The sequence below is a fragment of the Ranitomeya imitator genome, chromosome 10, assembly GCF_032444005.1.
Source record: "Ranitomeya imitator isolate aRanImi1 chromosome 10, aRanImi1.pri, whole genome shotgun sequence".
Classification (NCBI taxonomy): domain Eukaryota; kingdom Metazoa; phylum Chordata; class Amphibia; order Anura; family Dendrobatidae; genus Ranitomeya; species Ranitomeya imitator.
Genome location: NC_091291.1, coordinates 1,149,392 through 1,171,431, shown reverse-complemented (window position 1 = coordinate 1,171,431; position 22,040 = coordinate 1,149,392). Strand labels below are relative to the sequence as shown.

Genomic DNA, 22,040 nt, shown 5'->3' with positions numbered 1-22,040 from the left:
GCTGTTTCAAAGTTCTCCTCTATAGACGCGATGCGGGGCACAGGTGGGATTGAGGCATGGGTGGGATACCAGGGAACCGGTGCGATTGAGGCATGGGCGGGATGAAGGGCACAGGTGCAATGCAGCCACTCAATTTGGGCGAGATCTCCTCAGCGCTGTGCGACATCGCATACATTTACGCCTCGTTCCCTGGTTTGTTGTTGATGTATGGAAGAGCCTATGAGTGGTCTTCAATCTTGCGGCCTGTTCTTAGTTAGGCATGGGGTGGATTAGGGGCTGTGGTCACCCACTTCTCTGGGGGCTGGTACATGGACAATGATGAGACGAGGCATTGTGACCAGACGCTCTTATAAACAGTTTTTATTTCGGCTATTGCCAGGAAGCTGTGTGGTGATCTGCGCTCCTTGCTGCTCTCCCAGGATGGAGCGACTGGACGAGACTCACAGTGTTGGTGTTTGTCATTGCTTGTGGGGTGGATGCCATGGTATACCTGACCGAGACCCCGATTAAATCTCTGCTACTTTATATGCTGGTGAGATTCTAGATGCCCGACCCACCCCCACCTCAGACTGGACAAGAATGGACGACTCCCGCCACCCACATGTAAGAACATTGAAGACATGGAGGTGCAGGAGCTAGACAGGGGCCACCCGCTGTGGACCAGGGTCTGACCAGTGTTCTCCAGCAGAAACATGTGAGATGCTGGTTCCTGCTGTCTATTCTGTCACATCCAGGAACACATCACAAAGGAAGCTCAGACGCCGGACGGCCAGGGATGTCCCCAGCCACCACCACACCCCCCCCCCCCCCCCCCAGAAGACTAACAAGCAAATGAGAAACGTTACACCGTCATGAGAAAGAAGATCGGTTCAGACAGGATTCACAGTGGGCAGCAGTGCTTGGGAAGTCATGCTTGCCCCCCCTCCCCCCCAAGAAGCCGTGACAACCCTGTACAATAGGGTCAAATTTAGCCATGAAGACACTGCTCCATAGCCATGGACTACATGTGGTCAATGCTGGGTATCGCTCCAGCCCTCAGCACCCCGACTGGTAGATCGGGACACAGCCTTCATCACATCCGCCCCTCACTAATCAGTGCAGCCCTGTAGATAGAGATGGCTCCATAGTTTGGTCCTGGCCATCTGTGTGGAGGTCTAACCACAATCCTCTTCAGACTGGTGCCAGGTACTGGGAGATGCGGCCATGCTGGGCAGGTGTAATGCGGAAGTCAGACTATATTGATGACAGGGGAACATGGCAGGCGCCAGCCTCCAGTACAGCTATAGCAATGAATGATGGATTAGTCCCACCATGATAACTCGGAGGAAGAGGTCCATACTGGCACCATTACATCTCCTCCTGCTGAAAGATTCATGAGGCCATGAAAGGAGCATTCAATTCTCACTGCATGCTACTCCATGATCCCAACGACTACCACTGGGGCAGAAAGAACTGACACAAACGCAACCATTTAATGCAGAAGGGTCTATGCTGTGGTGAGGAACGTCTGCAGGTGGAGGGGGACCTGAGATGGACATCTCCTGCAGATCATCCCTAGACACAGCTGAAGGCATTGGCTGTGCTACCCTGGTACCCATGGGGTTAATCTCGCCATCGCCCAGAGCTGGAAAGCTTATATAATAAGCTACCGAGCGGGTGACCATGGAGTGGTCCATGAGGAGGCCACCACATGCCAGACCATGGAGGTGCAGGTGATTGGTCTTTATGTCTCTTTTTCATTCTCTCAGGAGACCGATATCCAAAAAAACGTACAAAAAGTCAAATTCTTGTAAACAAAGGAACAGATCTCCGGACGACGACATTGACAACAGTGTTCACACTTCATAGTTCTGTCCTTCAAGGACATTAACGGGAAAGACGTCTAAAAAAAAAATAAAAGGGGGTTTGCCAATTGGTGAGGTGCTGATCGCGGGGTCTGCGCCCATGACATGGATCACGTCCCTTGTGGTGGATCCAGGGATCGGAATGTGGGGAAATGCAGAAAGCGCAGAACTCACAAAACACGGAGGATTGGTAGAATGGACGCCTCCCATTTATTACAAACACTACAAGTCTCAGCGGCGTCTTCCGTTTCATAAAAGCTGCTTCTAGATAATTCTTGGAACATCTTCAAGATGAAGAGCTTTATCTTCAGATGGAGCGGGTCCATTTAATGGAAATTAGCTCATCTGTCGCTCAGGTCACGCCAGGGACGAATGGCACCAGGCTGGCCACGTACCGCGCTTTTAGGACCTCTGCTCCCGCTCCTCTGGCTACCGATGGAGGCAGGATCCCAATCCTTCAAGCATCATGTCTTATTGTAAATTGTGATCTGTACAAACCCAAGCTGAATGTCCAGAGATATCCTTCCCATCGGCCCAAGTGTGACCCTTCCAGGGAAGCTCTGCGGTCCGGGCGGCTCGGGGGCCACGGTCCTGTCCGTACCAGGTGCATTAGAAAAACGTCATTGTACCGGGGGTTGGGAGAGGAGGGAAGGCTCACAACCCAAGTACATCGGAAGTGTGAGGATGAGGAAGCACTCGCCATTCTGCTCAGACTTCCACTGACTGGATCTGGTTCATCTGCGCTCGCATCACCTGAATGCTGTTGAGGATTTTCTTCTGGTGACCGGCCAACGTGACCCCAACCCGAAGGATGTCTCTGAAAGAAAGTACAGAAGCCAATAGTGAGACATAGGCTGGATGTACAGGCCGAGCCCTGACAACCCTTCTACAAGAGAACATTAGATGCACGCCCCGGGAACAATGGCCACCGCCTCACACCAAACATGGGTCAATGGAAGCCACACATGGGTCACGGCAATCAGAGCCAAATCTACAGCGCAGCGCGAGAAGAAAGCGAGGGGAGCCTATGGGCCCCTGCAATGTGGCTCCAGACTAGGCGCCATCCATCACACTAGTGTGTAGAGCCATTCCTGACGCAGGCCTATTCGGGAGGCACAATCCGAACGGAGCTCTCTGGTGGAGACCTCCAGATTTGGGCCTCTGTTCCTCCATGTCAGGGCAGTTTCTCAGCTGCTCAGGGAAGGTCCATCATCATCTCTTTCCACTGTCTCCATTTTGGGCATCTCCACCAGAGTTGTGATAACATCCTCTTCTCTACAGAGCCCCAGCGTCCAAATCAGACGGCCATAAAGGTTCTGTTCATTGTAAGATCCTCTCTATGCAGCCAACATAAGACTCCAATAAGTCAGACACAACGTCTTAGACATCGAAGTCATCATTGAGAAGAGAAGTCACAAGTCATAACTTACTGTCCGTTATCAGTACCTGCCCTGTGTCACCCACTGGGGGCGCCGCGCAGCTTCATGGTGGAAGTCCAATGTGCGGAGAGCATGTAATACTGTGTATATAGGACCCCGTATCTAATCTGCTGAGCGTATAGTGACTGTATACAGGGGGGACGTGTAATACGGGTCCTGGTTCTATATACATAGTATCTGTGATCTGCTGAGTGTATAGTGACTGTATACAGGGGGACGTGTAATACTGTGTATATAGGACCCCATATCTAATCTGCTGAGTGTATAGTGACTGTATACAGGGGGGACGTGTAATACGTGTCCTGGTTCTATATATACAGTATCTGTGATCTGCTGAGTGTATAGTGACTGTATACAGGGGGACGTGTAATACTGTGTATATAGGACCAAGACCTTGTAGCTATGATCTGCTGCTGATATAGAACAGGGGCCTCGAGTGTGTAGTGACTGTATACGGCACAGATGTATATCATGGTGCATCTTGGAGGACCCAAGCACAATGGACGCCCCCCCAGATAGCCATTCTTACTTACTCCATGATCATTTGAGACACGACATCGAAGGCCGTGAATCCAGCGTTGGCGAAGCTCTCCTTGTATTGTCCCATCTTGATGGCGTCCAGCCACTCGTCCACCGTGTTGAAACTGGTGTAATCAGGGACTGTGCGGTCCAGGAGCGGGAGCGTCACCCTGGAGGAAACACCAGAGAGTCAGTAGATTGGGGTAAATATAAGGGGCGCAGTACAGATGACCCACGTCAGGTGAATACCCCTACAGTTACTGAGCTGTACGGGTCTCATGTGACCGATGGATCACTGGTGGAATTAGGGTCTCCTAAACCTCTAGATGAAGCTCAGATGTCGTACCCGGAGGACGGAGGCGCCACAGCTTTCAGACTGTTTGGATTTCGGATCATCTTATCCAAGGTGTTGACTATCTGCCCAAATTTTGGCCGATGGTTCCTGTCTTTCTGCCAGCAGTCCAGCATTAGCTGGTGGAGGGCACTAGGGCAATCCATGGGGGGCGGAAGGCGATAATCCTGCTCAATGGCATTTATAACCTGCAATACATGATTAGAGCATATGAAGCCCCCGTTCACGGCCCTCCGCCATCACACACTGACAATACAGGGGTTATTGCAGAAGGTGCGGTTCCTGGTATGCAGTTGCACTTTCCGACACCTCGCGCTCGGCACGTTACTTCGATGGTCTGGTACAGAATTTGGGGGGAGCGGTTAGCAGCAATGAGCCCCAGAGCAGGGATCGGTCGGCCCCCTGACTTACGTCCTGGTTTGTCATGTCCCAGTAGGGTCTCTCCCCATAAGACATCACTTCCCACATGACGATGCCGTAGCTCCACACGTCGCTGGCGGAAGTGAACTTCCTGTACTGAATGGCTTCAGGAGCCGTCCAGCGGATCGGGATCTTCCCTCCCTACAGAGAAGAGAACATCACAGCCAATCAATGTGAGGGCAAGAAAGACCCAGGGGGTCCTCATTAGATTAGCCTGGGACCCCAAAGCTTGCCGGGTTCCCATCATACAGGACGCCATTCGGGAGGGGGAGTCATAATAATGTAAGATGGCGTATGCGTCCTGTGACATACTAGGGCTGTAGAGGAGCAGCCCGGGCACAGCGGTAGCTGCAGATATCACTCACCAGGGCGCTGGTGTACGTTGGGTCTGAGGTGTCATCTTCCAGGAAACGAGATAAGCCAAAGTCAGAGACTTTACACACCAGGTTACTGTTCACCAGGATGTTACGGGCAGCCAAGTCCCGGTGGACGTAATTCATATCAGCCAAGTACTTCATGCCAGCAGCAATGCCCCTCAGCATGCCCACCAGCTGGATAACCGTGAACTGCCCGTCATTCTGCTGCAGAGAAAAAAAGCACACACAATTCTAGGAAACCGGACTTCACAAACCATCCTGGTAGAGAAAGTAAATGTTACCAGCACACCACCTCAGGAGCAGAGAACATCACCATCCCACCACCCCAGAAGGAACGGAGGTTACCAGCCCACCACCCTAGGAGCAGAGGACGTCACCATCCCACCACCCCAGGAGGAATGGAAGTTACCAGCCCACCACCCTAGGAGCAGAGGACGTCACCATCCCACCACCCCAGGAGGAATGGAAGTTACCAGCCCACCACCCTAGGAGCAGAGAACATCACTATCCCACCACCCCAGAAGGAACGGAGGTTACCAGCCCACCACCCCAGGAGCAGAGGAAGGTACCATCCCACCACCCCAGCCACCCCAGAAGGAACGGAGGTTACCACCCCACCACCCCAGGAGCAGAGGACGTCACCATCCCACCACCCCAGGAGGAATGGAAGTTACCAGCCCACCACCCTAGGAACAGAGGAAGGTACCATCCCACCACCCCAGGAGGAATGGAAGTTACCAGCCCACCACCCCAGAAGGAACAGAGGTTACCAGCCCACCACCCCAGGAGCAGAGGAAGGTACCATCCCACCACCCCAGAAGGAACGGAGGTTACCAGCCCACCACCCCAGGAGCAGAGGAAGGTACCATCCCACCACCCCAGAAGGAACGGAGGTTACCAGCCCACCACCCTAGGAGCAGAGGACGTCACCATCCCACCACCCCAGGAGGAATGGAAGTTACCAGCCCACCACCCTAGGAGCAGAGGACGTCACCATCCCACCACCCCAGGAGGAATGGAAGTTACCAGCCCACCACCCTAGGAGCAGAGAACATCACTATCCCACCACCCCAGAAGGAACGGAGGTTACCAGCCCACCACCCCAGGAGCAGAGGAAGGTACCATCCCACCACCCCAGCCACCCCAGAAGGAACGGAGGTTACCACCCCACCACCCCAGGAGCAGAGGACGTCACCATCCCACCACCCCAGGAGGAATGGAAGTTACCAGCCCACCACCCTAGGAACAGAGGAAGGTACCATCCCACCACCCCAGGAGGAATGGAAGTTACCAGCCCACCACCCCAGAAGGAACAGAGGTTACCAGCCCACCACCCCAGGAGCAGAGGAAGGTACCATCCCACCACCCCAGAAGGAACGGAGGTTACCAGCCCACCACCCCAGGAGCAGAGGAAGGTACCATCCCACCACCCCAGAAGGAACGGAGGTTACCAGCCCACCACCCCAGGAGCAGAGGATGTCACCATCCCACCACCCCAGAAGGAACGGAGGTTACCAGCCCACCACCCCAGGAGCAGAGGATGTCACCATCCCACCACCCCAGGAGGAATGGAAGTTACCAGCCCACCACCCCAGGAGCAGAGGACGTCACCATCCCACCACCCCAGGAGGAATGGAAGTTACCAGCCCACCACCCTAGGAACAGAGGAAGGTACCATCCCACCACCCCAGGAGGAATGGAAGTTACCAGCCCACCACCCCAGAAGGAACAGAGGTTACCAGCCCACCACCCCAGGAGCAGAGGAAGGTACCATCCCACCACCCCAGAAGGAACGGAGGTTACCAGCCCACCACCCCAGGAGCAGAGGAAGGTACCATCCCACCACCCCAGAAGGAACGGAGGTTACCAGCCCACCACCCCAGGAGCAGAGGATGTCACCATCCCACCACCCCAGAAGGAACGGAGGTTACCAGCCCACCACCCCAGGAGCAGAGGATGTCACCATCCCACCACCCCAGGAGGAATGGAAGTTACCAGCCCACCACCCTAGGAGCAGAGGACGTCACCATCCCACCACCCCAGGAGGAATGGAAGTTACCAGCCCACCACCCTAGGAACAGAGGAAGGTACCATCCCACCACCCCAGAAGGAACGGAGGTTACCAGCCCACCACCCCAGGAGCAGAGGAAGGTACCATCCCACCACCCCAGAAGGAACGGAGGTTACCAGCCCACCACCCCAGGAGCAGAGGAAGGTACCATCCCACCACCCCAGAAGGAACGGAGGTTACCAGCCCACCACCCCAGGAGCAGAGGATGTCACCATCCCACCACCCCAGAAGGAACGGAGGTTACCAGCCCACCACCCCAGGAGCAGAGGATGTCATCAGCCCGGAAAGAGGAACCGGACGTTACAAGCACCCAACCCCAGGAGCTGAGGACTTTACCAGGCCGGAAAGAGGAACCGAACGTTATCAGCCTACCACCTCAGGGGCAGCAGACTTTATCAGCCCACAATCCGAGCAACAGCTGGCATCAAAAGACCTCCACCAGCCCACCAAAAGTGGAGGCTTACAAACAATCTTCAAACCTCCAGACCAGGCAATACAGAACCATCATCACCCTCTATAGCATCTGACAAGTCCGCACCCGGAGAAATGAGTCCAGGGATCCATTCTCCATGAACTCTGTGATGATCATAACTGGCGAGCTTTTGGTAACCACTCCTTCCAAATGGATGACGTTGGGGTGGTCAAACTGCCCCATGATGCTGGCTTCACTAAGGAAGTCCCTCCTCTGCTTCTCTGTGTACCCCGACTTCAAAGTCTTGATGGCCACAAAAATCTCTCTTTTTCCCGGGAGCTTCAGATGTCCGCTGCAAACTTCACCAAACTCCCCTACGGGAATCACAAGAGGGGAGAGGCGCCGAGGTGTCAGATGACATCGACAACCGTGCAGGAACCAACTCCACACAGCACTCCGCCACGTACCTGCTCCAATCACTTGCTCAATTTTCACACACGAAATGTCAATTTCTTTAGCAAATTCACGAACGGCCTCATTGGGATCCTCATAAGTAAAAGGATCTATGTAAATTTTCATTCCCGGTGTCACTGCAGCGGAAAACGACATCTGAGAAACTGGGAGAATAGATGAGTATAAAGCAGAGAGCAAGAGGGTCGGAAAGTGAGCAGCAAGTGGTGAGGAGGCTGGGATGGTGAACGGCAAATGGTGATGGGGCCAGGAAGGCGAGCGGCAAGTGGCGAGGGGGCCGGGAAGGCGAGCGGCAAGTGGCGAGGGGGCCGGGAAGGCGAGCGGCAACTGGCGAGGGGGCCGGGAAGGCGAGCGGCAAGTGGGGAGGGAGGCCGGGAAGGCGAGCGGCAAGTGGGGAGGGAGGCCGGGAAGGCGAGCAGCAAATGGCGAGAGGGGTCCGGGAAGGCGAGCGGCAAGTGGCGAGGGGGGCCGGGAAGGCGAGCGGCAAGTGGCGAGGGGGCTGGGAAGGCGAGCGGCAAGTCGGGTGGGAAGGCGAGCGTCGAGGGGGGCGGGAAGGCGAGCGGCAAGTGGCGAGGGGGGCCGGGAAAGGGGCAGGGAAGGCGAGCGGCAAGTGGTGAGGGGGGCCAGGAAGGCGAGCGGCAAGTGGTGAGGGGGGCCGGGAAGGCGAGCGGCAAGTGGCGAGGGGGGCCGGGAAGGCGAGCGGCAAGTGGCGAGGTTGGCCGGGAAGGGGGCAAGGAAGGCGAGCGGCAAGTGGTGAGGGGGGCCGGGAAGGCGAGCGGCAAGTGGTGAGGGGGGCCGGGAAGGCGAGCGGCAAGTGGTGAGGGGGCCGGGAAGGCGAGCGGCAAGTGGCGATGGGGGCCGGGAAGGCGAGCGGCAAGTGGCGAGGGGGGTCGGGAAGGGGGCAGGGAAGGCGAGCGGTAAGTGGCGAGGGGGCCTGGAAAGCGAGTGGCAAGTGGCGAGGGGGCCAGGGAGGGGGGCAGGGAAGGCGGGCGGCAAGTGGCGAGGGGGCAGGGAAGGCGAGCGGCAAGTGGGGCGGGAAGGCGAGCGGCAAGTGGCAAGGGGGCTGGGAAGGCGAGCGGCAAGTGGGTCGAGAAGGCGAGCTGCAAGTGGCAAGGGGGACGGGAAGGCGAGCGGCAAGTGGGGCGGGAAGGCGAGCGGCAAGTGGGGCGGGAAGGCGAGCGGCAAGTGGGGCGGGAAGGCGAGCGGCAAGTGGCGAGAGGGGGCGAGCGGCAAGTGGCGAGGGGGGCCGGGAAGGTGAGCGGCAAGTGGCGAGGGGGGCCGGGAAGGCGAGCGGCGAGGGGGGCCGGGAAGGCGAGCGGCGAGGGGGGCCGGGAAGGCGAGCGGCGAGGGGGGCCGGGAAGGCGAGCGGCGAGGGGGGCCGGGAAGGCGAGCGGCGAGGGGGGCCGGGAAGGCGAGCGGCGAGGGGGGCCGGGAAGGCGAGCGGCAAGTGGCGAGGGGGGCCGGGAAGGCAAGCGGCAAGTGGCGAGGGGGGCCGGGAAGGCGAGCGGCAAGTGGCGAGGGGGGACAGGAAGGCGAGCGGCAAGTGGCGAGGGGGGCCAGGAAGGCGAGCGGCAAGTGGCGAGGGGGGCCGAGAAGGGGGCAGGGAAGGCGAGCGGTAAGTGGCGAGGGGGCCGGAAGGCGAGCGGCAAGTGGCAAGGGGGCTGGGAAGGCGAGCAGTGTAAGGGAGTGGGGAGGAAAGCAGGGTGGACTGTGATACAAGGGAGTAGAGTTGTGTGAGGGAGAGGGTAGGCAAACAGTAAGAGACAGCAGCAGGTTGGATTGTGTTTCAGGGGAGGCAAGCAGTGTGAGGGGGTGGGGAGGCAGTGGAGAGGCAAGCAGGTTGGAAGGTGTTACAGTACACACTGTTAGCCTCCTCTGTAATGCATTCCAATCTGCTCGCCTCCCCTGTAACACAGCTCAACTGCTCACCACCCCTGAAATACAGTCTAGCCTCCCCGCTCTCTCACACTTCTAACCTCCTCTGTGTTTCAGGGGTGATGAGCAGGGTGGGCTGTGTTACAGGGGAGGCGAGTCTTGTGAGGAGGAAGGGTGAACTATATTGATGGGGAGGCGAGCAGTGCGAGGGAGTGGGGAGGCAAACAGGTTGGACTGTGTTACATGGGAGGCGAGCAGTGCGGGGTTGCGAGCAGTGCAGGGTTTCGAGCAGTGCGGGGTTGCGGGGAGGCGAGCAGTGCGGAGGAGAGGGGTGGCGAGCAGTGCGGGGGAGAGGGGAGGCGAGCAGTGCGGGGGAGAGGGGAGGCGAGCAGTGCGGGGGAGAGGGGAGGAGCGCAGTGCGTGGGAGAGGGGAGGAGAGCAGTGCGGGGGGGAGGGGAGGCAAGCAGTGCGGGGAGGCATGCAGTGCGGGGGCAAGCAGTGCGGGGGAGAGAGAAGAGGAGCAGTGTGGGGGAGAGAGGAGGGGAGGCGAGCAGTGCGGGGAGGCGAGCAGTGCGGGGGGGGGGGGGGGGCGAGCAGTGCGGGGGAGGGGGCGAGCAGTGCAGGGGTGGGGGGCGAGCAGTGCGGGGGTGGGGGGCGAGCAGTGCGGGGGTGGGGCGAGCAGTGCGGGGTAGAGGGGTAGGCGAGCACAGTGCGGGGGAGAGGGGAGGCGAGCAGTGCGGGGGAGAGAGGGGAGGCGAGCAGTGCGGGGGAGGCGAGCAGTGCGGGGGAGAGAGGTGAGGCGAGCAGTGCGGGGGAGGCGAGCAGTGCGGGGGAGAGGGAGGCGAGCAGTGCGGCGGGAGAGGGGAGGTGAGCAGTGCGGGGAGGCGAGCAGTGCGGGGGAGGGGGCGAGCAGTGCGGGGGAGGGGGCGAGCAGTGCGGGGGGAGGGGGCGAGCAGTGCGGGGGTGGGGGGCGAGCAGTGCGGGGGAGAGGGGAGGCGAGCAGTGCGGGGGAGAGGGGAGGCGAGCAGTGCGGGGTAGAGGGGTAGGCGAGCACAGTGCGGGGGAGAGGGGAGGCGAGCAGTGCGGGGGAGAGAGGGGAGGCGAGCAGTGCGGGGGAGGCGAGCAGTGCGGGGGAGAGAGGTGAGGCGAGCAGTGCGGGGGAGGCGAGCAGTGCGGGGGAGAGGGAGGCGAGCAGTGCGGCGGGAGAGGGGAGGTGAGCAGTGCGGGGAGGCGAGCAGTGCGGGGGAGGGGGCGAGCAGTGCGGGGGAGGGGGCGAGCAGTGCGGGGGTGGGGGGCGAGCAGTGCGGGGGTGGGGGGCGAGCAGTGCGGGGGAGAGGGGAGGCGAGCAGTGCGGGGGAGAGGGGAGGCGAGCAGTGCGGGGTAGAGGGGTAGGCGAGCACAGTGCGGGGGAGAGGGGAGGCGAGCAGTGCGGGGGAGAGAGGGGAGGCGAGCAGTGCGGGGGAGGCGAGCAGTGCGGGGGAGAGAGGTGAGGCGAGCAGTGCGGGGGAGGCGAGCAGTGCGGGGGAGAGGGAGGCGAGCAGTGCGGCGGGAGAGGGGAGGCGAGCAGTGCGGGGGAGGCGAGCAGTGCGGGGGAGAGGGGAGGCGAGCAGGGTGGGCCGTGTTACATGGTGGAGGATGCTGGGTGATGTGAAGAGGCAGCAGGATCTTGTGAGGAGCAGCATGACACGAGCAGATGATTTGATGGAGATCTACAATGGAGTGTGACAATCACATGAGCCCATCCCCCGACCTCTCCATCTGACAACCTTACTTCTAGAGGATTGCAAATGGTGGTTGCGATGATCCCCTACATAGTGAAGACCACCCTCCCAGGTAACATAGGGGTGGGATGGAGTGCAGCGACGGTCCGCGGAGGACAGGTGGGTGCTATGATTTGGTGAATATGTTACAACTTTAGGGGAACAAATTGAGCCACGAACCAAGGAGGGAGCGCGCGGCCAGCACCGGCGAGGGCAGGCGGTACGTACTGTGGCCGCTGGTGTAGTGCTGCAGTTTGTCTGTGTATTCAGAGTCTGCTCTCTCAAATCCTCGTCTTCTGGAGAAAATACAAACCGTAGTTAATCCAGGGATCAAACCACTACTACCCCCATCAGATCATCTGTCCTGCAGGGGGCGCTGTACAGGAGCGGCAGGCTGGGCATGGAGCGGACACGATGGGGTATATATATACGCCGTACTCTACCTATTGCAGACAATAATGATGACCACCAGGGCGATGAGGAAGACCAGGCCGGCAGCCGACGAGCCGATGATCAGCGGGAGCTTTTCCTGGAAGCTGCTGTGATACTCGGCTGTAACGAGAGGTCTGGCGTTACCTGCGGGCACCACTGATGCCAGCAGCCCTCACAACATCACCCAGCTGACGCTCACCTTCTGTCATGGTCTGAAAATACATCTTGCCGCTGTATCTGCCGTATCCAGCCACAGTCCGCGCTCTCACCTGGAAGACGTATATGGTGCCCGCCTTCAGGCCGGACACAACCACGGTGTTGGTCGGACTCTTCACCACCGATGAGTTATGTTCCGTCAGGTCCTGCAAACACACAATGCAGAGGCTCTTACCTGGCAGGAGGCGGCAGATACCTGACCATCACACCCTCTACAGGCACACGGGCCGTGGCGCCCACACCCTTGGGCGGCTAGGTGGGCAATTAACACTCCTGCCCTCTAAGGGAGGTGAACTCGCATGTGTGGGACAGCTGGCAAACAGGTCCTGAGGTCAGAGGTAAGAACGGGCAGCAGTGAGCGCCCCGAAAAGACAGGGGGCAGTGGAGTGGGAGGCGGGTGTTGAATGACTGAAAAGGTACTGCAAGAAGTGAGAACAGGGGGAAGCGGGAGCTGAGTGACTGGGCAGTGGGCACTGGGGGGAGCGGGAGCTGAGTGATTGGGCACTGACGTACGGGGCACCGGGAGCTGAGTGACTGGGCAGTGGGCACTGGGGGAGCGGGAGCTGAGTGACTGGGCAGTGGGCACTGGGGGGAGCGAGAGCTGAGTGACTGGGCAGTGGGCACTGGGGGGAGCGGGAGCTTAGTGACTGGGCAGTGGGCACTGGGGGGAGCGGGAGCTAAGTGACTGGGCAGTGAACACTGGGGGGAGCGAGAGCTGAGTGACTGGGCAGTGCGCACCGGGGGAGTGGATGCGGAGTGACTGGGCAGTGGGCACTGGGGGGAGCGGGAGCTGAGTGACTGGGCAGTGGGCACCGGGGGAGTGGATGCGGAGTGACTGGGCAGTGGGCACTGGGGGGAGCGGGAGCTTAGTGACTGGGCAGTGAACACTGGGGGGAGCGGGAGCTGAGTGACTGGGCAGTGCGCACCGGGGGAGCGGGAGCTGAGTGACTGGGCAGTGGGCACTGGGGGGAGCGGGAGCTGAGTGACTGGGCAGTGGGCACTGGGGGGAGCGGGAGCTGAGTGACTGGGCAGTGGGCACTGGGGGGAGCGAGAGCTGAGTGACTGGGCAGTGCGCACCGGGGGAGTGGATGCGGAGTGACTGGGCAGTGAACACTGGGGGGAGCGAGAGCTGAGTGACTGGGCAGTGGGCACTGGGGGGAGCGGGAGCTGAGTGACTGGGCAGTGGGCACTGGGGGGAGCGGGAGCTGAGTTACTGGGCAGTGGGCACTGGGGGAGCGGGAGCTGAGTGACTGGGCAGTGGGGGGAGCGGGAGCTGAGTGACTGGGCAGTGGGCACTGGGAGGAGCGGGAGCTAAGTGACTGGGCAGTGCGCATCGGGGGAGCGGATGCGGAGTGACTGGGCAGTGGGCACTGGAGGGAGCGGGAGCCGAGTGACTGGGCAGTGGGCACTGGGGGAACGGGAGCCGAGTGACTGGGCAGTGGGCACTGGAGGGAGCGGGAGCCGAGTGACTGGGCAGTGGGCACTGGGGGAACGGGAGCCGAGTGACTGGGCAGTGGGCACTGGGGGAACGGGAGCCGAGTGACTGGGCAGTGGGCACTGGGGGGAGCGAGAGCTGAGTGACTGGGCAGTGGGGGGAGCGGGAGCTGAGTGACTGGGCACTGACGTACGGGGCACTGGGGGGAGCGGGAGCTGAGTGACTGGGCAGTGGGCACAGGGGGGAGCGGACGCGGCAGTGGGCACTGGGGGGGAGGGAGCTGAGTGACTGGGCAGTGGGCACTGGGGAAGCGGGAGCTGAGTGACTGGGCAGTGGGCACTGACGTACAGGGCATGGGCTCAGTATCTTAGGCACTGGAGAGGCTGTAGTGCCAGTGCCTCTGTGCAGACAGCGGCCATTGTTGCGGCGGGCACTATCTGGTGATGCCCGTGCTCGTTATTTGGAGAGAAAGTCCGGCTCATGCGCGGCGTCACCTCATCTACATCAGTCACGCACTTTCATGTGACCTCCTGCTGCCAGCACAATCACAGCCGCCGGTCAGAGCCCGGCAGCCGGTCAGAGCCTGGCAGCCAGTGATCTCCCGGGACGGAGAATATCGTACGCAGCTCTGCAGCCGTACTGAAGGGGGTTATTCATTTCCATAAATATCAGTGGGAGGTATCGTCACTGTAAGAAGGGGGACAAGGGGTTAATTAACAGCTCACTGGTGCACCTAGTCCTGCTCACACAGCTGAAGGTCTTGTTACAATGTGTCAGGGCAGACATCCTCCTACTTTTTGCTACAATGCATCAGTCTGTTCCTGACTGCTTGCTGTCAGTGAACTGGATCAATCTTCCGTACAACCAGAGATCTTACAAATGGGGCAGAACTGAAACATGCAGGTAATGGGGGACGTGCGACCTACGCCGGCGGCAGCAGAGCACACACTCCACACCTTTTCATAGTACAGGAGCTCATAGTCCAAGATGACGCCGTTGGGCTGGTCCGGCTGCGACCACGACAGGGTGATGCTGTCCACGGCACGGCTCACCTGGTGCATGATGGAGACGCTGGACGGAGCTGGAAAAGAGCAGAGTATGGGGGATTAGTGGTGGCGCGGCTCCTGACAGCAGCACTGATGCTGGGGTTACTGGAGCAGAAAGTTCACCTCTCGTGATGACGGCGCCCCTGACAGCGTGCGCTGCTCTCTAACTAAGGAGCTGTCAGCTTTAATAGCAGCACATGGCCTATTTGCCAGGTCGTGCAGCAGAGAACTCCGAGCTGACCAGGAGACAGAGAGTTGAGGGTGCGATGTGGCTGGAGACTACAACCCCAAGCAGACTGACAAGTACTTAACCTTCACGAGGAGGGTTGGGGTACAAACAGGGACATGACTATGTGGGAGACTTGATCCAAAGTGAGGGCACAGGAGGTGCCAATCGTTGACCGTCCAAGGTGAGGGAAGAAGAGACGTCGATCATTGACCGTCCATGTAGTGGACACAGAAGGCGCAGATCATTGACCATCCACGCTGAGGACACAAGAAGCACCGATCATTGACCATCCACGCGGAGGACACAGGAGGAGCTAATCATTGAGAGGTGATGACACAGGAGTAGCCGATCGCTGACCATCCAAGGTGAGGGCACAGGAGGTGCCAAACATTGCCTGTTCAGGCTGAGGACACAGGAGGAGCCGATCATTGACTGTCCAAGGTGAGGACACAGTAGGTGCCGATCATTAACCATCCATGCTGAGGACCCAGGAGGAGCCGATCATTGACAGTCCGAGGTGAGGGCACAGAAGACGCCGATCACTAACAGTCCGAGGTGAGGGCACAGGAGGTGCTTATCATTGACAGTCCACACTGACGACACAAGAGTCACCGATCATTGACAGTCCACACTGACGACACAAGAGGCGCCGATCATTGACAGTCCACGCTGGGGACACAGGAGGAGCCGATCACTGACAGTCCGAGGTGAGGGCACAGGAGACGCCGATCACTAACAGTCCGAGGTGAGGGCACAGGAGGTGCTTATCATTGACAGTACATGCTGAGGGCACAGGAGGTGCTGATCATTGACAGTCCACACTGAAGACACAAGAGGCACCGATCATTGACAGTCCATGCGGAGGACACAAGAGACGCCGATCATTGACAGTCCGTGCTGAGGACACAGGAGCCGATCAACAGTCCAAGGTGAGGGCACAGGAGGCGCCGATCATTGACCGTCCACGCTGAGGACATAGGAGGAGCCGATCATTGACAGTCCTAGGTGAGGGAACAGGAGGAGCCGATCATTGACGGTCTAGGGACACGGGAGGCGTCAATCATTGACAGTCCAAGATGGAGGCCAAGGATGCACCGATCATTGACCTTCCGGGCTGAGGGCACAGGAGGCACCGATCATTAACTACCTGAGCTGGGGGGCACAGGAAGGGCCCACCATTGATTGCATGAGCTGGGGTCACAGGAGGCACCAATTATTGACCATAATGACTGAGGGCCTAGGAGGTGCAGATTATTGACAGTCTGGGTTGAGGGGTACACAAGGTGTCGATTATTGACCTTCAAGGCTGAGGGCATAGGGAGCGCAGATTGACAGTCAGGGTTGAGGAGGGAAAAGAAAAGGAAAAAGGGACCCGGCCTTGATAAAAGAAGAGGGAAAGGAGTGACCCTGTCCGGATACAAGAAGAGGAGGAGAAGGAGGAGGGACCTGCATGCAATATAATAGGAGGACAAGGAAGGATCCAGCTCCGAATCAAGAGGAGACCAAGGATTTGCGACCCGGTCCTGATACCAGAGGTGGAGGAGAAAAAGAAGGATGGAACAGGCCCCGATATAAGAGGAGGAAAAGGAGGAGAGATCGGCCCAATAGAGAAGGAGGGACGAAGTCATGATACAAGAGGAGGAGGTGAGAAAAGGAGGAAGTAGCCGGCCACGATACAGGAGGAGTAAAAGGGGGAAGGACTTGGCCCTGATAAAAGAGGAGCAGGAGGAAAACGTGGAGGGACCCAGCCTCGATACAAGAGGAGGAAGAAAAGCAGGAAGGACGTGGCCACGATACAAGAGGAAAAGGAGGAAGGACCTGGTCACAATACAAGAGAAAGAGGAGGAAAAGAGAGAGGGACCTGGCCACGATACAAAAGGAAGAGGAGGAAAAGGGGGAGGGAACCAGAGGGATCCACCCCGATACAAGAGGAGGAAAGGATGAGGGGCCCAGCAATTATAAAAGAGGAGAATGAGGAAAAGGAGGGAATGCTACAAGACAAGGAGGAAAAGAAGGAAGGCTAAGGCCATGATACAAAAGAAGGAAAAGGAGGGACCCAGCCATGATACAAGAGAAGGTAGAAAAGAAGGAAGGCCTCGATCACGATACAAGAAAAGGAAGACCTGTCCTGAACACAAGAGGAAAAGAAAAAAGAGGAGGGACCCAGCGCTTTTGGAGTGGAGCCCTAATCCAAGAAGAGGAAGGACCCAATCCTGATCCAAGAGGCAGAGGACGAGGAGGAGGGACTCGGCCCAGATTCAAGAGGAGGAAAAGGAGGAGGGACTCAACCCTGATCCAAGAGCAGGAGGCGCAAAAGGAAAAGGAGCCTGACCATTATCCAAAACGAGAAGGATGAGGAGGAACAGAGGATGAAGGGAAGGAGACAGAGGATGAAGGAGACAGAGGATGAAGTATGTATTGTTTAAGATTATTGTACTTGTTTTTATTATGTATACCCATCCTTACATGTAAAGCGCCATGGAATAAATGGCGCTATAACAATAAATAATAATAATAACAATACAAGTCACAACTGGTACAGGAGGAGAGAGGACCCTGCCCCGCGAGGGCTCACAATCTGCAAGGGATGGGTGAGGATACAGTAGGTGAGGGTAGAGCTGGTCATGCAGCGGTATGGTCGATCGGTGGTTACTGCAGGTTGTAGGCTTGTCGGAAGAGGTGGGTCTTCAGGTTCTTTTTGAAGGTTTCGATGGTAGGCGAGAGTCTGATATGTTGTGGTAGAGAGTTCCAGAGTAGGGGAGATACGCGAGAGAAATCTTGTATGCGATTGTGGGAAGAGGAGATAAGAGGGGAGTAGAGAAGGAGATCTTGTGAGGGGACAGGTGGATTAGTCGGGCAGCAGAGTTTAGAATAGATTGGAGGGGTGCGAGAGTGTTAGAGGGGAGGCCACAGAGCAGGAGGTTACAGTAGTCAAGGCGAGAGATGATGAGGGCATGGACTAGGGTTTTTGCACATTCTTGGTTTAGGAATGTACGGATCCGTGAAATATTTTTGAGTTGAAGGCAGCAGGAAGTGGAAAGGGCTTGGATATGTGGTTTGAAGGAGAGATCAGTGTCAAGGATTACCCCGAGACAGCGAGCTTGTGGGACTGGGGAGAGTGGGCAGCTGTTTACTGTAATGGATAGGTTTGTTGGGGGGGGGGGGTCGCGTGAGATGGGGGAAAGACAATGAATTCTGTTTTGTCCATGTTATGTTTTAGAAATCTAGCAGAGAAGAAGGATGAAATAGTGGATAGACATTGAGGGATTCTGGTTAGTAGGGAGGTGATATCTGGTCCAGAGATGTAGATCTGTGTGTCATCAGCATAGAGATGATACTGAAAGCCATGAGATTCTATGAGCTGTCCCAGGCTAAAAGTGTAGATGGAGAAGAGCAGGGGCCCAAGGACTGAACCTTGTGGGACTCCGACAGATAGGGGGCGAGGTGAGGAGGTGGTGTGTGAGTGGGAGACGCTGAATGTCCGGTCTGTTAGGTATGACAAGATCCAGGATAGGGCCAAGTCTGTGATGCCAAGGGATGAGAGGGTCTGTAGTAATAGGGAATGGTCCACTGTGTCAAAGGCAGCCGACAGGTCCAGGAGGAGGAGGATAGAGTAGTGTCGCTTGCTCTTGGCGGTTAATAGGTCATTGGTGACCTTAGTTAGGGCAGTTTCAGTGGAATGGTGTGACCAGAAGCCTGATTGTAAGCGGTCGAAAAGGGAGCAGGAAGATAGATGGGAGGACAGTTCAAGATGGACGTGTTGTTCCAGTAGTTTTGAGGCATAGGGGAGAAGTGATATAGGGTGATAGCTAGATACAGAGGATGAGTCAAGAGAGGGCTTTTTGAGGATAGGTGTGATTGAGGCATGTTTAAAGCTTGAGGGGAAAACACCAGTTGTTATTGCTAGGCTGCAGAGATGGGTTAGAGTTGGGATGAAGACTATGGTGAGGTTTGGGATGAAGTGGGATGGGATCGGGTTAAGTGCACAGGTGGTGAGATGTGATCTTGAGAGTAGAGTGGAGAGTCGATCTTCTGTAATGGTGGAGAAGTTGGTTTTGGAGGTGGAGGGCTGGGTAGTTGGGAGGAAGGGCTCTGGGGGTTGTCGACTAAAACTGTCTCTGATGTGATCAATCTTCTGCTTGAAAAATTAGGCAAAGTCTTCAGCTGAGATGAGTGGGGAGGGAGGAGGTGCTGGGGGACGGAGGAGAGAATTGAAGGTGTTGAATAACTGTTTAGGGTTGTGAGACAGGGAGGTTATGAGAGACGAGAAGTAGGTTTGTTTAGCTGTGGCGAGTGTGGTCTTGAAAGTAGTGAGGGACTGTTTGAAAGCGATGAAGTGATCGTTGAAGTGGGATCTTTTCCATCTGCGCTCAGCAGCCCTGGAAGCTCGCCTCAGTTCTTTGGTCAGGATGGTGTGCCAGGGCTGTCTGTTGATTTTGCGAGCTTTGGTATGTGTGAGGGGCAAGAGATTCCGAAGCTGCAGCTATTGTGGTGTTATATAGAGCGGCAGTGTCATCCGCATTGTGTAAGGAACTTATATCTGTGAGAGGGAGGAGGGATTCAGAGAGTGAGTGTAGATCAAGGTGTTTAAGATTTCTGTGAGGGTGTGCAAGTTTGTGGGGTGGGGATTGTAGACAAGGAGTGAAGAGGGAAGAGAATGTGAGTAGATTGTGGTCAGAAAGAGGTGAGTTAGAGAGGCTAGATAGGGAGCAGAGGCAGGTGAGGATGAGGTCCAATGTGTGACCATCTTTGTGAGTGGCTGCAGAAGACCATTGAGTGAGGCCGAAGGAGGAAGTGAGAGATAGAAGTTTAGTGGCAGCTGAGGGGGAAGTGTCAATGGGGATGTTGAAGTCGCCCATGATGATAGTGGGGATGTCCGCAGAAAGGATATGAAGTAGCCAGGTGGTGGAGTGGTCAAAGAAGGTGGTGGCTGTCCCTGTGGGGCGGTAAATGACAGCCAGTTGGAGGTTGGTGGGGGCATAGATGCGCACAGAGTGCACCTCAAAGGAAGGGAGAGTAACAGAGGGTGGCAGTGGGATTGGGGTGAAGGAGCAGGTACCTGACCGGAGAAAACCAACTCCTCCGCCATGCTTGCTGCTGGGGCGGGGTGTGTGAGAAAGGTGGAAGCCACCATAGGAAAGTGCAGCAGGAGAGGCTGTGTCAGAAGAAGGGGTGAGCCAGGTTTCTGTGATGGCAAGGAAGGAAAGTTTGGTAGTAACAAAAAGATTGCAGATGTAGGAAAGCTTGTTGCAGACAGAGCGAGCGTTCCACAGAACTCCTGTTAGTGGGACTGGGGAAGTGGGGGCTGGGCGAATGGGTATAAGGTTAGAGAGGTTACGGAAATTTGTGATGGAGCGTGGATGGGAGGTAGAACTGACTGTGGGGATGTGGTGAGGAGGACCAGGATTTGGAGAGATATCACCAGCAGTGAGAAGGAGCAGAGAAAGTGTTAGCAGGTGGGAGCAGGAGAGGGCATGAGGTGGCTGTCTGTGTTTGGAGACAGAGGATTGTATGTTAAGGAACAGTTCTGAGGAGGAGGTGAGATGGATGGAGAGGATTGAAGAAGAGATGAACAGTTCTTTACTGGGAGTAGGGATTAGGGGAGTTTGCAGAAAGTGAAGAATTATAGGGGTGAAAGTGAAAACAAACAGAAACATGGTTTACAGTGTATATCCACCTGTTATTACACTCCAGAACTAATATCCGCCTGTTATGGGGCTGCAGCACTGATATATGCCTGTAATTACGCTCCAGCACAGATATCAGCCCGGCAGGGGACACTTACCGGCCTGGTTGGTGGTGATGTTGACGGCTGTAAAGTGCGGGGAGTACGGGCTTTGGTCGGTGACGCCATTCACAGCCTGGATCTCGAATGTGTACTGCGTGTGCGCCAGGAGGTCACTGATGTAAACCCGCGGATCGGTGAGGCCCAGCTGACGAGGCGCAAACTGGACGTTGTCTCCGCAGCGGGTGCAGCCTCCGCGCCCCGAGCCGCAGCTCTTACAGATGATGTTATACACCAGGTCCTCGCGGCCTCCGGAGTCTCGGGGAGATGACCACTCTAGCATCAGGGAGGTCTCGTTAACGCTAGAGATGACAGTCTGCGGGGAAGATGGCGTCGCTGAGGAGAGCAAAGAAAGAGACAGTCAAGAGGCAGGAAAATACAGAAAAACAGTCCGAGAGTGCCGCTAACCAGGAGAGAGCGAGAGAGACAGAGACAGAACGATAGAGACAGAAAGAAAGAGACAGTTGTTACAGAACCCCCAGCACCAAGAATATGTTATGCAGTATATATTATGTATAATAGGTTCCATGTGAAATGCATCAGTCCACAGGATGCGCCCCTGGTCAGAGGGGACAAGATATTCTCCTTCTGACCTCCCCCACCTTTGTAATTCCCACAGTAAATATCAGCAGGCTCCGGCCCCCTGCGGCTATTGTAATGTATGTCTGGCCTGCTTTTTCTATTGGCCTGCCCTGTGTATCTGTGTTATATATTCTGTGTGCTGTGAATAAAGTGTGTTCTTTTAGACAGGAAATACGTGGAGTAGCAGTCAGCTTTTATATGCTCTCACGTAATCAAGGAATTCCAGCCAGCGTCCTTCATTCAGAATCCAGCAAAAACAGAGTGGACCTCCTGAAACACGGGGGGTGCTGAAAGAGGTACTACAGCACAGTAGACCCCGTTACACTGGTGGCAGACAGATGTGATACCCCTTCTACAGGAGGAAAGGAATGAATGGAAGACAACTACCAGAAGTTAAAGAGGACTACATTAAAAGATCTGGTGGAAGCCTGAGGGTTAATCGCCACCAACAAAACAAAAGCGGATTTGATAGCAGCCATCATGGAACACGACAGTGCAGCGCCCCCCAATGTGAACGTGGAGGAGACAATTCCAGAGGGAGGTAAAGAACAGACTGGCGTTCTATGGCCCAAACCCTGCAGTAGAGATCATACGAGAGGTGATGGCTGATGTGCGTACTGATCTGAAGGAAGAGATGGCCGAGCGGACCAGGATAGAGCTAACCAAGATGGAGATGGCAGAGCGGACTAAAGTGGAGCTGGCCAAGATGGAGATGGCAGAGCGGAGAGAGGAGTCAGCGAGCAAGGGGAGCTCTGGCCTCCGCCCAGGTACCTTC

At 56.9% G+C, this 22,040-nt stretch overlaps 1 protein-coding gene across 8 annotated transcripts in view; it reads right to left on the bottom strand.

Annotated features, from left to right (window-relative positions):
- Nucleotides 1–344: 344 nt before the first annotated feature.
- EPHB2 (EPH receptor B2) overlaps nt 345–22,040 on the bottom strand; it is a 103,846-nt gene continuing 82,150 nt past the window's right edge. Inside the window, exons 5-16 of one of the 8 annotated variants that reach the window (XM_069741337.1) lie at nt 20,684–21,019; nt 14,580–14,704; nt 12,172–12,334; nt 11,984–12,092; nt 11,721–11,836; nt 7,902–8,024; nt 7,561–7,808; nt 4,940–5,155; nt 4,566–4,715; nt 4,149–4,342; nt 3,817–3,972; nt 345–2,661 (exon numbers count right to left, since the gene is read on the bottom strand). In XM_069741337.1, the coding sequence (XP_069597438.1) occupies nt 2,553–2,661; nt 3,817–3,972; nt 4,149–4,342; nt 4,566–4,715; nt 4,940–5,155; nt 7,561–7,808; nt 7,902–8,024; nt 11,721–11,836; nt 11,984–12,092; nt 12,172–12,334; nt 14,580–14,704; nt 20,684–21,019 (2,045 nt within the window). In that variant the 3' untranslated portion in view covers nt 345–2,552. Of the gene's footprint in view, nt 2,662–3,816; nt 3,973–4,148; nt 4,343–4,565; nt 4,716–4,939; nt 5,156–7,560; nt 7,809–7,901; nt 8,052–11,720; nt 11,837–11,983; nt 12,093–12,171; nt 12,335–14,579; nt 14,705–20,683; nt 21,020–22,040 lie in introns of those variants that run through there. The other 7 variants (XM_069741338.1, XM_069741343.1, XM_069741339.1 and 4 more) reach the window with 7 other exon arrangements.